The sequence below is a fragment of the Lutra lutra genome, chromosome 15, assembly GCF_902655055.1.
Source record: "Lutra lutra chromosome 15, mLutLut1.2, whole genome shotgun sequence".
NCBI classification, from domain to species: domain Eukaryota; kingdom Metazoa; phylum Chordata; class Mammalia; order Carnivora; family Mustelidae; genus Lutra; species Lutra lutra.
This window is the reverse complement of record NC_062292.1, coordinates 23,153,844-23,166,644: the sequence shown is the minus strand read 5'-3', so window position 1 is coordinate 23,166,644 and position 12,801 is coordinate 23,153,844. Positions and strand designations below refer to the sequence as shown.

At 40.6% G+C, this 12,801-nt stretch overlaps 1 protein-coding gene across 5 annotated transcripts in view; it reads left to right on the top strand.

Moving 5' to 3' along the window:
- The window catches only part of AXDND1 (axonemal dynein light chain domain containing 1), a 104,251-nt gene that overhangs the window by 32,838 nt on the left and 58,612 nt on the right, over positions 1 to 12,801 (top strand). For all 5 annotated transcript variants that reach the window (XM_047704435.1, XM_047704436.1, XM_047704433.1 and 2 more), the window contains exons 10-11: positions 4,047 to 4,187; positions 5,104 to 5,208. In XM_047704435.1, coding sequence (XP_047560391.1) covers positions 4,047 to 4,187; positions 5,104 to 5,208 — 246 coding nt within the window. The remainder of the gene's footprint in view (positions 1 to 4,046; positions 4,188 to 5,103; positions 5,209 to 12,801) is intronic.

Genomic DNA, 12,801 nt, shown 5'->3' with positions numbered 1-12,801 from the left:
ATGGTTTCTTGTGTATTTATTATAGTTTTTTTGTTTTTTAAAAGATTTTATTTATTTACTTGACAGAGAGACAGACAGAGAGAACAGGAAAACAAGCAGGGGGAGTGGGAGAGAGAGAAGCAGACTTCCTGCCGAGCAGGGAGCCCAATGTGGTTCTCAATCCCAGAACCTAGGATCAGGACCTGAGCTGATGAAGGCAGATGCTTAATGACTGAGCGACCTAGGCACCCCTATTTATTAGAGGTTTTTGGTTTGTGGTTACCATGAAGTTTATCTGTAATACCCTATGTATTTAACAGGTATTTATTTATTTATTTATTTACTTTAAATATTTATTTATTTATTTGAGAGAGAACATGCGTGTGCTCCTGAGCAAGAGAGAGGCAGAGGGAGAGGGGGAGAGAGAGAATCTTAAGCAGGTTTCATGCCCAGTGCGGAGCCTGACATGGGGCTTAATCTCATGACCCTGAGATCATGATCTGTGATGACCATGAGGTTTATATATAACACCCTTTGTAGGGGCACCTGGGTGGCTCACTTGGTTAAGGGTCTGTCTTTGGCTTGGATCATGATCCCTCTCCCTCCGCTGCTCTCCCTGCTTGTGCTCTCTTGCTCTGTCAAATAACTAAATAAAATTTTTAAAAAAAGACCTTTTTATTTAATAGTCTGATTTATTTATTTATTTAAGAGAGAGCATGTGCCTGTGCATGTGAGCAGGGGAGGGACAGAGAGAGAGAGAACGAGAGAATCTTAAGCTGGCTCACACAGGACTCAATCTCACAACCCTGAGATCCTGACCTGAGCCAAAATCAAGAGTCTGACACTTAACCAAGTGAGCCCCAGGTTCCCCTTAACAGTCTATTTTATTTTATTTATTTATTGTTTTAAAAGATTTTTTTTTTATTCATTTGAGAGAGAGAGTGTGAGCAGGGTCAGAGAGGCAGAAAGAGAAGCAGAGTCCCCATAGATTCCCCGCTGAGCCGGGATCCTGACATGGAACCAAGAGATTCTGACCTCCAGGACCAGGAGATCATGACCTGAGGTGAAGGCAGGTGCTTAATCATCTTAACCACCCAGGTGCCGCATTAATAGTCTACTTTAACTTGACAGTTTATGAGACTGACGCGATTCCTACTGCGCTAAGGAGGCAGGTGACAGTTGTTTAAATTAAAACTCCCCACACAGCCCTTTATGTATTTGACATCCTGTTTGACATTTTTATATTTTATATATTCCTTAATTAATTTTATATATTCCTTAATTAATTATTATAGATATAATTGATTTATTGCTTTTGTTGTTAACCTTAATTCTACTTTATAAGTGATTGGTATATTACCAAGGTATATTGCCTTTAGCATATGCTTGCTTTTACCATTTTTTTATTTCATAATTTTCTAACTTCTACTTTGTGGCCCTTCCCAACCTCTTTGGGTTCATCTTTTTTGGTTTTTTTTGTGTTTTCTGGATCTGGATGTCTGTTTCCTTCCTCAGATTACGGAAGTTTTGAGCTATTATTTATTCAAATCAGTTTTTTCCCCTTTCTCTCTCCTCCTTCTGAGACCCCTATAATGTGAATGTTAGTGCATTTGATGTTGCCTAGTGGTCCATTACCCTGTCCTCATTTTTTAAATTCTTTTTTCTTTTTGCTGTTCACCTCAGATGATTTTCACTACCTCGTCTGTAGATCTCTAAGCCATTTTGCATCCTCTTATCTGCTTTGGATTCCCTTTAGTGTATATTTCTTTTCAGTTATTCTTCGGCTTCATTTTTTTTTTTTTAATTTATTTGACAGACAGAGATCACAAGTAGGCAGAGAGGCAGGCAGAGAGAGAGAGAGAGGAGGAAGCAGGCTCCCTGCTGAGCAGAGAGCCTGATGCGGGGCTCGATCCCAGGACCCTGGGATCATGACCTGAGCCGAAAGCAGAGGCTTTAACCCACTGAGCCACCCAGGCACCCTCTTCAGCTTCATTTTTAAAAAATTTTAATTTTCTGTCTTTGTTGAAATTCATAATCCACTCTTCTCCCAAGCATCTTAATGACCATTACTTTGAACTCATTATCAGGTAGGTTGCTTATCTCTGTTTTGTTTAGTTCTTTTTCTGCAGTTTTGTCTTATTGTTTTGTTTGGAACATGGTCTTCTCTCTCTTTGTTTTGTTTAAGTCTGTATTTGTTTGTATGTATTAAGTAGGTCAGCTATGTCTCCTGGTCTCAAATGAGTGACCTTATGTAGAAGGCATCTTGTGGGACCCAGTAACGCAATCCTCGCTGGTCTCCAGAACTAGGTGCTCCAGGGATGACCCCTGTGTGAACTGTGTGAACCTTCTTGATTGGGCCATAACTGCTGTGGGTGCACTGTAGGTAGGTGGGGCTGGTTTCTGGCATGGCCAGCCGTATGGTTCAGCGGGACTGTTGTAGGCATGGCAGTGGGTGGGGCTGACTCCTTCTTTCCCTGGGATAGGACTCACTTTGGAGGCATGCCTGCTGGGTGTGATACCTGCTGGGTGTGATACAACAGTAGTCACTTTGGAAGACACAGTTGCCAGGGTGGGCAGGTTGTGCAGGGACCTCCACACCTGTGATATCCCTGCTTGTGGGTCTCCACACCAGGGATTTAGTTTTTTTGTTTTTTTTTTGTTTTTTTTTTTTTAAAGATTTTATTTATTTATTTGACAGAGAGAAATCACAAGTAAGCAGAGAGGCAGGCAGAGAGAGAGGAGGAAGCAGGCTCCCTGCTGAGCAGAAAGCCCGATGTGGGGCTCGAACCCAGGACCTGGGATCATGACCTGAGCCGAAGGCAGCGGCTTAACCCACTGAGCCACCCAGGCGCCCCAGGGATTTAGTTCTTGATTCTCTCTCTGCCCCTCCTACCCTTCTTCATGTAGGTTTTTATTTATATCTTTATATAAAGTGGAAATACTGTTGGAAGTACTGTTCTGCTCGTCTTCTGGTCTTTTGCAGAGTAAGTTGCACTGTATGTAGTAGCAGCCTTGGTGTGTCCATGGGACAATGTGAGTTCAGAATCTTCCTACTCTGCCATCTTACCCTTTCCACCCAATGTTGCTATTTTCACTGGGGCAACATGACTTGGGTTTGCCTAGTGAACACTGATTACCATTTCCCAATCCTTTCTTAGCTTATTGTATCTTGTTTATAGTTTTTGTTTGTTGCCCCTGGAGACATCTGTTCTTTTCCTGCAAGCCCAATAATGCTTCTGAAAGTACGCTCTGTCATGGATCTAGTTGTAGTGTAATAAGAAGACCCTTCAGATTATTTTGTCTTTGTATTTCCAGGAGGGGAAGTCCTAAAGAAGGTGTGTTTAAAATTGATATTTCCAGTATATGAACTGCATATCAAACTGACAAACTCTCTGTGACTCTAGGTGTTTGAGCAAAGCCTGGATAATTCTTTCTATTATGGGTGAGATATTAAACTAAATGGCCATTCCAATTAAAAAATATTATAAATTGCCAGTCTCAGGCTTAGGATGTAACACCTAGATCACTTTTAATATAAAGAAAGATTGCTTTAGAATGGTATTTGTAATTTTTCATTTGTAATCACTTCCAAATATTTATTTTTATTTGAAACTGAAAGAAATGGCTTCTTTTGATTTAGGGTCTTTATTCATTTTTGAACAGTTGGTGTCTTTTGACATTTAAACAACTTGGGAAAAGTGGTTTTACTCATTAATTCAACTATTTATTAAAAAATCCCATTCTATATAAATAAATAAGACATGGTTTCTATCCTCATAGAGTTTATAATTTAGAAGGAGGTATAAAAGGATTCCTCCTCTTGCTTTACATCTCAGACATTACATTCCAAATGATTATGACTCTGCTTAAAATCTTCCCAGTTTATTCGCTTGTGTGAGTATGGCAGGAATATACATGTTAGATCCCTTTCTTTTCCTATTTTGTTCTTCTTGCATATCTTTTATGAGTATCTACTATTTCTTTCCCTAACATTACTTTTTCTTTCATATATTTTCTGGCTCTCTTTTCCTTTTTTTGCATGATACCTTGTTTTCTTCCTCATGCAGAGAGCGGTATGTACAAATGCTTGACCAAATTGCCAGACAGATGATTGATTTCTACAAAGACTTGGTAACTCAGCGAATGATGGACCAGCGCATTCTAGAAGAGCTGTACAATTTTAAGAATGTTATTGAAGAACTGACCAGGTAAAATCTGTGATTATCTTAAACACAAGACACAAGTCAAAACCGTGTCTCTGAAGAGAATAAAAATAAGAGTAGAATGGTTAAAAGAGAGGACTCTTTTTCTTTTGAGGGGTTTAGGAAGAGAACGGAAAGGACTAGATGTAGAAGTAGAGACCTGGGTTACACAGGTTAACACAAAACTAGGGCTCTATGTATGTTTGATAGGGAGACAATTCCTGTTCTTTCTCCAGAATTGAGATATTGATCTTAATCATGTTTACAGAGCAGTGCCATGATTACAGATGTTAAGGTTTAAATCCAAAAGAGGATAAGGGTTACATAGCAGTCAAGGTTAGTGCTCATGTAACCTGAGTCAAGATGATTGGTAGCAAGAATGAAGAGGGTAAGATAGGCATGTCAGAAGGTAGGATAGAGCAGCCTGGTGGCCTTGCCTATTAGCATCTGCCTTCTTCCAATTTGAGAAGATCTTTCACATAATCTTTTGGCCCTTTCCAGCTAACCGGATTCCACTGGCAATAATTCCATCTAAATGGACACTAGATTTCTTGATTTGGTTTACAAGGTGTAAAAACTAGGAAGAGATGTACACATAACTGAGAAGATTCCCGAGTATAAATCGGATTTCCTGGGTAGAAACTTTCCGGAGCTCTTCAACTATGGATATAAAATTTCTTTTCTTTTCTTTTTTTTTTTTAAAGATTTTATTTATTTGTCAGAGAGAGAGGAGAGTGAGCGAGCACAGGCAGACAGAATGGCAGGCAGAGGCAGAGGGAGAAGCAGGCTCCCCGCCAAGCAAGGAGCCCGATGTGGGACTCGATCCCAGGACGCTGGGATCATGACCTGAGCCGAAGGCAGCTGCTTAACCAACTGAGCCACCCAGGCGTCCCGGATATAAAATTTCTTCGCTCTATTTCAGGGAGCTGTGTCTGGTTCGTGCACATGATATGAAATTAACAAAGGAAACAGAGAAGGCACACAAGGATTTGGCGCAAGCTCTTTTAGAGGCTGAAAAGAATGCCAGGTGAGTTAACCAGATGTTAGCCCTTATGTCATACATGCTTCACACCTTATTTGAAGAAACAAAATTTTATAGAAACATTTGAACTTTTTTATTACAACAGTGCCTGGAGGAGTTAATATATATACAAGGATCTTTTAATCAATATATTTACTAACTCCTCAGGCACTGTTTAATACACATCTCATTAGTGTCTTCTTGTGTGAATTTTCCAGGGGTGTATCCCTAGAAGTGGAATTACTGGGTCATAGGCTCTGCATGGCCTTGTCTTGCTAGGATATTGCCAAATGCTCTACAAAGTAGTCAAACCAGTATATCCTCTCATCAGTGCATGAGATTTCCCCTTTGTTCATATCTTTTAAACAGTCCAAAGGGTATGAAAAGGTATCTGGTTTTTGTTTGTGTTTTCCTAATTAGTGTGAGTCTAGTTCTTTTTAAGATTTTAATCTATTATGATCCTAATGTTTTTATCCTATTTTAGAGGTTAGCAAACTTTTCCTATGAAGGGTCAGGTGGTGAGATATGGTTTCTGAAGCAACTACTCAATCAACTCTGCCTTCCTAATGTGTGCTACTACATTATAAAAGCAGGCAAGGGCGATACCAGAACATGGCTGTGTTCCCATAAAACTTTATTTACTGACACTGAAATGTGAAGGTATAAACCTTTACATGTGTCCCCAAATACTGTTATCCTATTGCTTTTTTAACCATTTAAAATATAAAAACTAAAAATCTAAAATTCTTGTATTCTATACAAAACACAAGTGGCAGGTTCTGTTTAAACCCACAGGCTGTAGTTTGCTGACCTTTACTCTATTTCATGTTCAGTTAGAGTTCTGATTACTAGGAATCTCTTGGATATATTATCAAATGATATATCTGATTTTTAATTTTTCTTATTTTATTGATTAAAAATAATATTATGCTATCATAGAAGCATTTTATGTGCCTTGTAGTAGAAATACAAACAAGCAAAAATGAATTAAAAATATCAGTTTCACCACCCATAGATTACTGCTATACATGCTTTAGTGTATATCCTTTTTTCCCCTATGTATGTGTGCACACATGCATTGTTTTTAAATTGTACTGTATATACCGTTATATAGCCTTTTTTTTTTTTAAGTCAAAAGTCTACCTATTTGAGTTAAGTTTCACTTTCCAAGTTACCCAGGTCATATTCAAAACTTCCCAGTTATTCCTAAAATATATTTTACATTGGGTTGTCCGAATGAGTATCCAATATAGGGCCACACATTATATCTTGTTTTAGGATCCTTTTAATTCAGCATAGTCTGCTTTTTAAAACGATGTGTCAAAGAGTAACTGTCTTTTTTTTTTTAATGTCAAGAAAACCACAAATGTATACAAAATCTAAATTCAGGGATATATTCTTTTTTTTTTTTTTATAAGATTTTATTTATTTATTTGACGGAGAGAGATCACAAGCAGGCAGAGAGGCAGGCAGAGAGAGAGGAGGAAGCAGGCTCCCTGCTGAGCAGAGAGCCCGAGGCGGGGCTTGATCCCAGGACCCTGAGATCATGACCTGAGCCTAAGGCAGCGGCTTAACCCACTGAGCCACCCAGGCGCCCCAAGGGATATATTCTTAACTTTTATTCTGTTTTATTCCTTACTAGAATGAGAAGGGTACCTTGATCTTTTTTCATGTACTGATTATACAGCTGTTTTCTGTAGATGATTCACCCTTCTGGTCTTAGTAGAAAACTATTCTATACTTTGTCTTCTATCCTCATTCTTCTAATAGTGTCTCTCCATCCTTTTTCTGAGCTGATGACCTTGCTTTCTAAAAAGTAGAAGCGAACAGAAGAGAACTCAAGCTCTCACCCCTCCATGTACCCACCCACCTGCATCTGTGCTCATCTGGTGCACATGCCCATCTTTTACTGGGCACAAACTCTTTCTTCCTCTCTGAGGCCAGTCTTTCCATTTGTGTATTATTCCATCACCTCATACCTACTCAAGATATTTTCAGTAAATATTCCGTTTCTCCCATATCATTAATTTTTCCCTCTTCTCCAGATTAGTCCCAATAGTATACAAATACGCTATAAGTACTCCCATCTCAAAAACAAGAACCAAAAAACAAAAAGACTCCTAAGTCTCTTAGGACCACACACATATCCCCTTCTAGCTATGGCCCCATTTCCACCTCCCTCCCCGCTTATAATAATTTTCATCAAAAAGTTGTCACATGGGGCACCTGGGTGGCTCAGTGGGTTAAAGCCTCTGCCTTCAGCTCAGGTCATGATCTCAGGGTCCTGGGATCGAGTCCCACATCGGGCTCTCTGCTCGGCAGGGAGCCTGCTTCCTCCTCTCTCTGCCTTCCTCTCTGCCTACTTCTGATCTGTCTCTGTCAAAGAAATAAATAAAATCTTAAAAAAAAAAAGTTGTCACATTCACTGTGTCTACTCCTGGTCCTCCCTTTGTCACTTGAACCCACTCCAGTCAGGCTTTCACTGCCCCCACCCCACCAAAGCACACTTGTCAAAGTCACTAGTGACTTTCATGTTTCTTAATCCAAAGGTCGCTTCTCAAGTCCCATTTAACTTACTGGCAGCATTTATCAGAACTGATCACTTGCTCTTGCTTGAAACAATGTCTTTCAGTATATTACACTCTCCTAGTTTCCTCCTACTTTACTCTCTTCTTCTTACTGATATCTCTTGCAGATTCTTTTTCATTTCACCAATTTCTAAATGGTAGAGAGTTCATTCTGTGGATCGTTTCTGTATCTATATTCTCTGACTAAATGAATCTCTTTAGTTTCCTGGCTTTCAGTGTCATCAACCTGTATATTCTCAGCTCACAAATACGTATCTACAGAGGCGCCTGGGTGGCTCAGTCGTTAAACGTCTGCCTTCGGCTCAGGTCATGATCCCAGGGTCCTGGGATGGAGCGCATCAGGCTCCCTGCTCAGCAGGAAGCCTGTTTCTCCATCTCCCACTCCCCGTGCTTGTGTTCCCTCTCTCACGGTCTCTCTCTCTCTATCTAATAAATAAAATCTTAAAACGAAATGAAACAAGACAAAAAACCCCAAATATGTATCTAGAGCTTTGCCCTTCTCCACAAATTTGTACGCCCAGTTGCAATCTTCTCTTTGAATTCCAGACTTAATATTCGACAGCCTCCCCCCTTCTACTTAGATGCGTAACATTCCCAAACTGAATTCCTGTTCTTTTCCCTAAAACTACTCCTCTCCCCCTCATCTCATTTCAGTTAATGGCAACTCCATCCTTCCAGTTTCTGGGGCCAAAACTCTTGGAGTCCTTCTTGATCCCCTTCTTTCTCTCACGTCTCACCTCTCCAGTGGCAGAGTCACCTTTTACTATATATACAGAGTCCTCCCTGCTTCCCTTCCTGACATTTGCATCTCTTGCCTGCCAGGTTGCTGTAACCCCTGACCCGCCTTCTACTTCCGCCCGTACACCACCGTTGTCTCTTCACACACCAGCCAAGACTGTTGTCCAAAACCGACCTCTGTGCCCCAGGGCTAAAGTACAATGCAAAGACCGAGTTTGGGGAGAAAGAGGAATGATAGTGTTAGGTCCATAATCAAAGGAACGAGACTGATATAAAATGAAAAAGTCAAGGGGTACCTGGGTGGCTCAGTGGGTTAAGGCCTCTGCCTTCGGCTCAGGTCATGATCTCAGGGTCCTGGGATCGAGCCCCATATCGGGCTTTCCTGCTCAGCAGGGAGCCTGCTTCCTCCTCTCTCTCTCTCTCTCTGCCTGCCTCTCAGCTTACTTGTGATCTTTGTCTGTCAAATAAATAAATAAAATCTTTAAAAATAAATAAATAAATAAAACGAAAAAGTCAAACAAAGCTTTATTTTGCGCCAAGCATCGAGAAACAAACCGACGGCATTCGGGGCCACCTCTTACAGAGAGGGTGACCCCTCCCTGCCTTACAGACTAACTTTTTTTTTTTTTTTTTTAAAGATTTTATTTATTTATTTGACAGAGAGAAATCACAAGTAAGCAGAGAGGCAGGCAGAGAGAGAGGAGGAAGCAGGCTCCCTGCTGAGCAGAAAGCCTGATGCGGGGCTCGAACCCAGGACCTGGGATCATGACCTGAGCTGAAGGCAGCGGCTTAACCCACTGAGCCACCCAGGCGCCCCCAGACTAACTTTTATAGAGCAAAGGCCATGTGGTTGAGCCTGGCCACACAGCTGCACAGTCATGGTAGGTCACACACAGGTGGCCAATTGAATTACAGTTCACCTCATAGTAGCTATTTGAACTAGCCTTGGTCAGAATTGGCGCCCAAAAGGCACCCAGCAGGCGGGGCCCACACTCCTTGGTAGCTAGGGAGATAGTATGCGTGCCCCACTGTTAGGATGTCTCCACCTGGCCCAACTCATCCCTGCATTCGAGCTGTTATCTCCACCTGATCTGACCTGCCCGTGTATTTGGGCTCTGTTATCAGGGACTGGTCGACCATATTTTACTGGTTTCCGGGACTTGCTTTTAAGTAAGTTCCCCTGGGGAGAGGGGCAGGGTCAGTGTAGGTTTTACTGCATAAACAACGAAATGGCTGTTCAACCAAGGTGGAGCTGCTCTGGCTAAATGGGCCCTTACAATAGTTTTATTACATTGCCAGGCAAAGGAGGCCAGAGCAGGCCAATGCCTTCAAAACTGCGGGCTGCCCCAGGGAAAAGGCGGAGGGGTTTTATAGGAAAATACAGGATCTGGGTGGTTTCGCTAGGAATCTGGTATGTGCTGCCAGTCACGTTCCTCATGTCTTCAAGGTTGTCTTGTGACTGGTGCGTGTGCCGGCCGTGAGTCGGTTACTAGGTTTCAACATTCATACTAAGTTCCCAGAACAGAGGATCCCAGAGAAGCACAAGTGACTGGGGGAGGGGTCTTCAAGAACGAGGACGAGAAATATTCATTCAACTCAGAGAGTCAAACAAATGCTGAAGCATTAGTACATCCATCTTGATTTCCATCTGTCTTTACAGTTCTATGTGGTGTCAGTCTGATCTTTTAAAATTTTTTTTTAAGATTTTATTTTATTTATTTGACAGAGAGAGATCACAAGTAGACAGAGAGGCAGGCAGGGAGAGAGAGAGAGAGAGAGAGAGAGGGAAGCAAGCTCCCTGCTGAGCAGAGAGCCTGAGGCGGGACTCGATCCCAGAACCCTGAGATCATGACCTGAGCCGAAGGCAGCGGCTTAACCCACTGAGCCACCCAGGCCCTCTGATCTTTTAAAATTTGACTCCAATAATGTCATCTCTCTGCTCAAAATTCTGCAGTAGCTCCCCATCTTAAAGGGCCATGTTTTTAAAAAATGGTTTACAAGATTCATCCTACCAGTATTTCTCTGACTTTTCCCACTTTATTTCAGACCTGCTGCCTTTGTGTGCTCTTCTTTGAACATACCAGACAGACTCCCACCTTGGGGCCTGAAATCCTCTTCCTTTCCTTTTCCTTTCTTTCTTTCCTTTCCTCTTCCTTTCCACAGTATGTAGCTTCCTCCCTCCTTCCTTTGGACTTTTACTCATCCCCCTCCATTTAAAACCACAATACATTTTGTACCCTCAGTCCCCTTTCCCTGATGTTTTTTTATCTATTGTACTATCACTGCTTAATATGTTTTACTTTTTTATTTGTTGATCATCTCTTCTGACTAAACTTTATAAGGGTAAAGTTTTGTTTTGTTTTGTTTTGTTTTGAATAGTATCTGGCATATAGTAGGCACTAAACAGATAATTATTGAATGAATTAATAAAAATAAGTTAGAACTTTTTAGAAAATATTTTATTTATTTGACAGAGAGAACAAGAGACACAAACAGGCAGAGCCCAGAGGGAGAGGGAAAAGCAGGCTTCCTACTGAGCAGGGAGCCTGATGCAGGGCTCCATCCCAGGACCCTGGGATCATGACCCGAGCTGAAGGCAGTCACTTAACCAACTGAACCGCCTAGGCTCTCCAAGTTAGAACTTCTTTTATGCTAATCTCCATTATAAGAACATCTAAAGCCAGAGAAAAGGGGAAGGAAATGGAGAATATCTGAAGTAGGATGGATTTTGTGTGTGTATGATTAGAAATTTTTAATAATACTTTTAAAAATAATAACAGGGGCGCCTGGGTGGCTCAGTGGGTTAAGCCTCTGCCTTTGGCTCAGGTCATGATCTCAGGGTCCTGGGATTGAGCCCTGCATCCGGTGCTCTTCTCAGTGGGGGGTCTGCTTCCCCCTTCCCCTCTGCCTGCCTCTCTGCCTACTTGTGATCTCTCTCCCTCTGTCAAATAAATAAATAAAATCTTAAAAAAACAAATTTATAAAATAATAACATTTTATTGAAAATTAGGAAAATAGAAACAAGTAAGGAAAAAAGAACACCCACAATTCTTTCTCTCAGAAGTAAACACTATTAATATTTTCATATATTTTTTCATTTTTTCACTTCTATGGATTTTTTATATACATGAGATCAAACTGAATGTATAATTTTACCATTTGGGTTATCTCATGTTAAAACATGAAAAAATTTGCCCATGTACCAGAGTATTAACAACAACAAGATCTTTAATTAGTTGCAGAGTATTTTCATCATAGAGCTATATCATATATTTTATGTGACCAATCCCTTATTATTGAACATTGAGGTTATTTCTGAATTTTTTCTTTTGCTATTATAAACAAGGGTCTTTAAAAGGTGTCTTCCCTTTTTAAAATCACTTGTCTGGGTTGCCGGGGTGGCTCAATCAGTTAAGTGTCCAACTCTTGATCTCAGCTTAGATGTTGATCTTGGGGTCATGAGTTCAGGTCCTGCATTGGGCTGTATGTTGGGTGTGAGCCTACCTGAAAAAAAAAAAAATCAGTGACTAACTTTCAGGTAGTAATGTGCAAAAATTGTAAGGGCATATAACCTGAATTTTCATATGTGTATTCACCTATGTGACGCCTAGGTTGATTACTTTTTATTAGTTACTCTGAACAAATGGAAGTCCCCAAAAAGAAGACTTTCAAGAACTGATGCTGGTGGTTCCTGGATTTCACCAAAATTAGAAGAATTCTATGCCACAGGCTTTTAATTCTTAAAAATTTTTTTTAAAAATTTAAATTCAATTAATTAACATAAAGTATATTATTAGTTTCAGATAGAGTTCAGTGATTCATCATCAGTCATTTATAACAGCCAGTGTTCATTACATCACATGCCCTCCTTAATGTCCATCACCCAGTTAACCCATCCCCTCAACCACTCCCCTCCAGCAACCCTTAGTTTGTTTCCTATGATTAAGAGTCTCTTATGGTTTCTCCCCCTCTCTGGTTTCATCTTGTTTTATTTTTCCCTCCCTTCCTCTAGGCTCCTTTATTTTTTTCTCAAATTCCACATATGAAATCATATGATAATTGTCTTTTCCTGATTGACTTTTTTCACTTAGCATAATCCCCTCTAGTTCCATCCATGTCATTGCAAATGGCAAGATATCATTTTTGATGGCTGCATAATATTCCATTGTATATATACACCACATCTTCTTTATTCATTCATCTGTCAGTGGACATCTGGGCTCTTTCCATAGTTGGGCTATTGTGGACATTGCTGCTATAAACATTGGGGTAC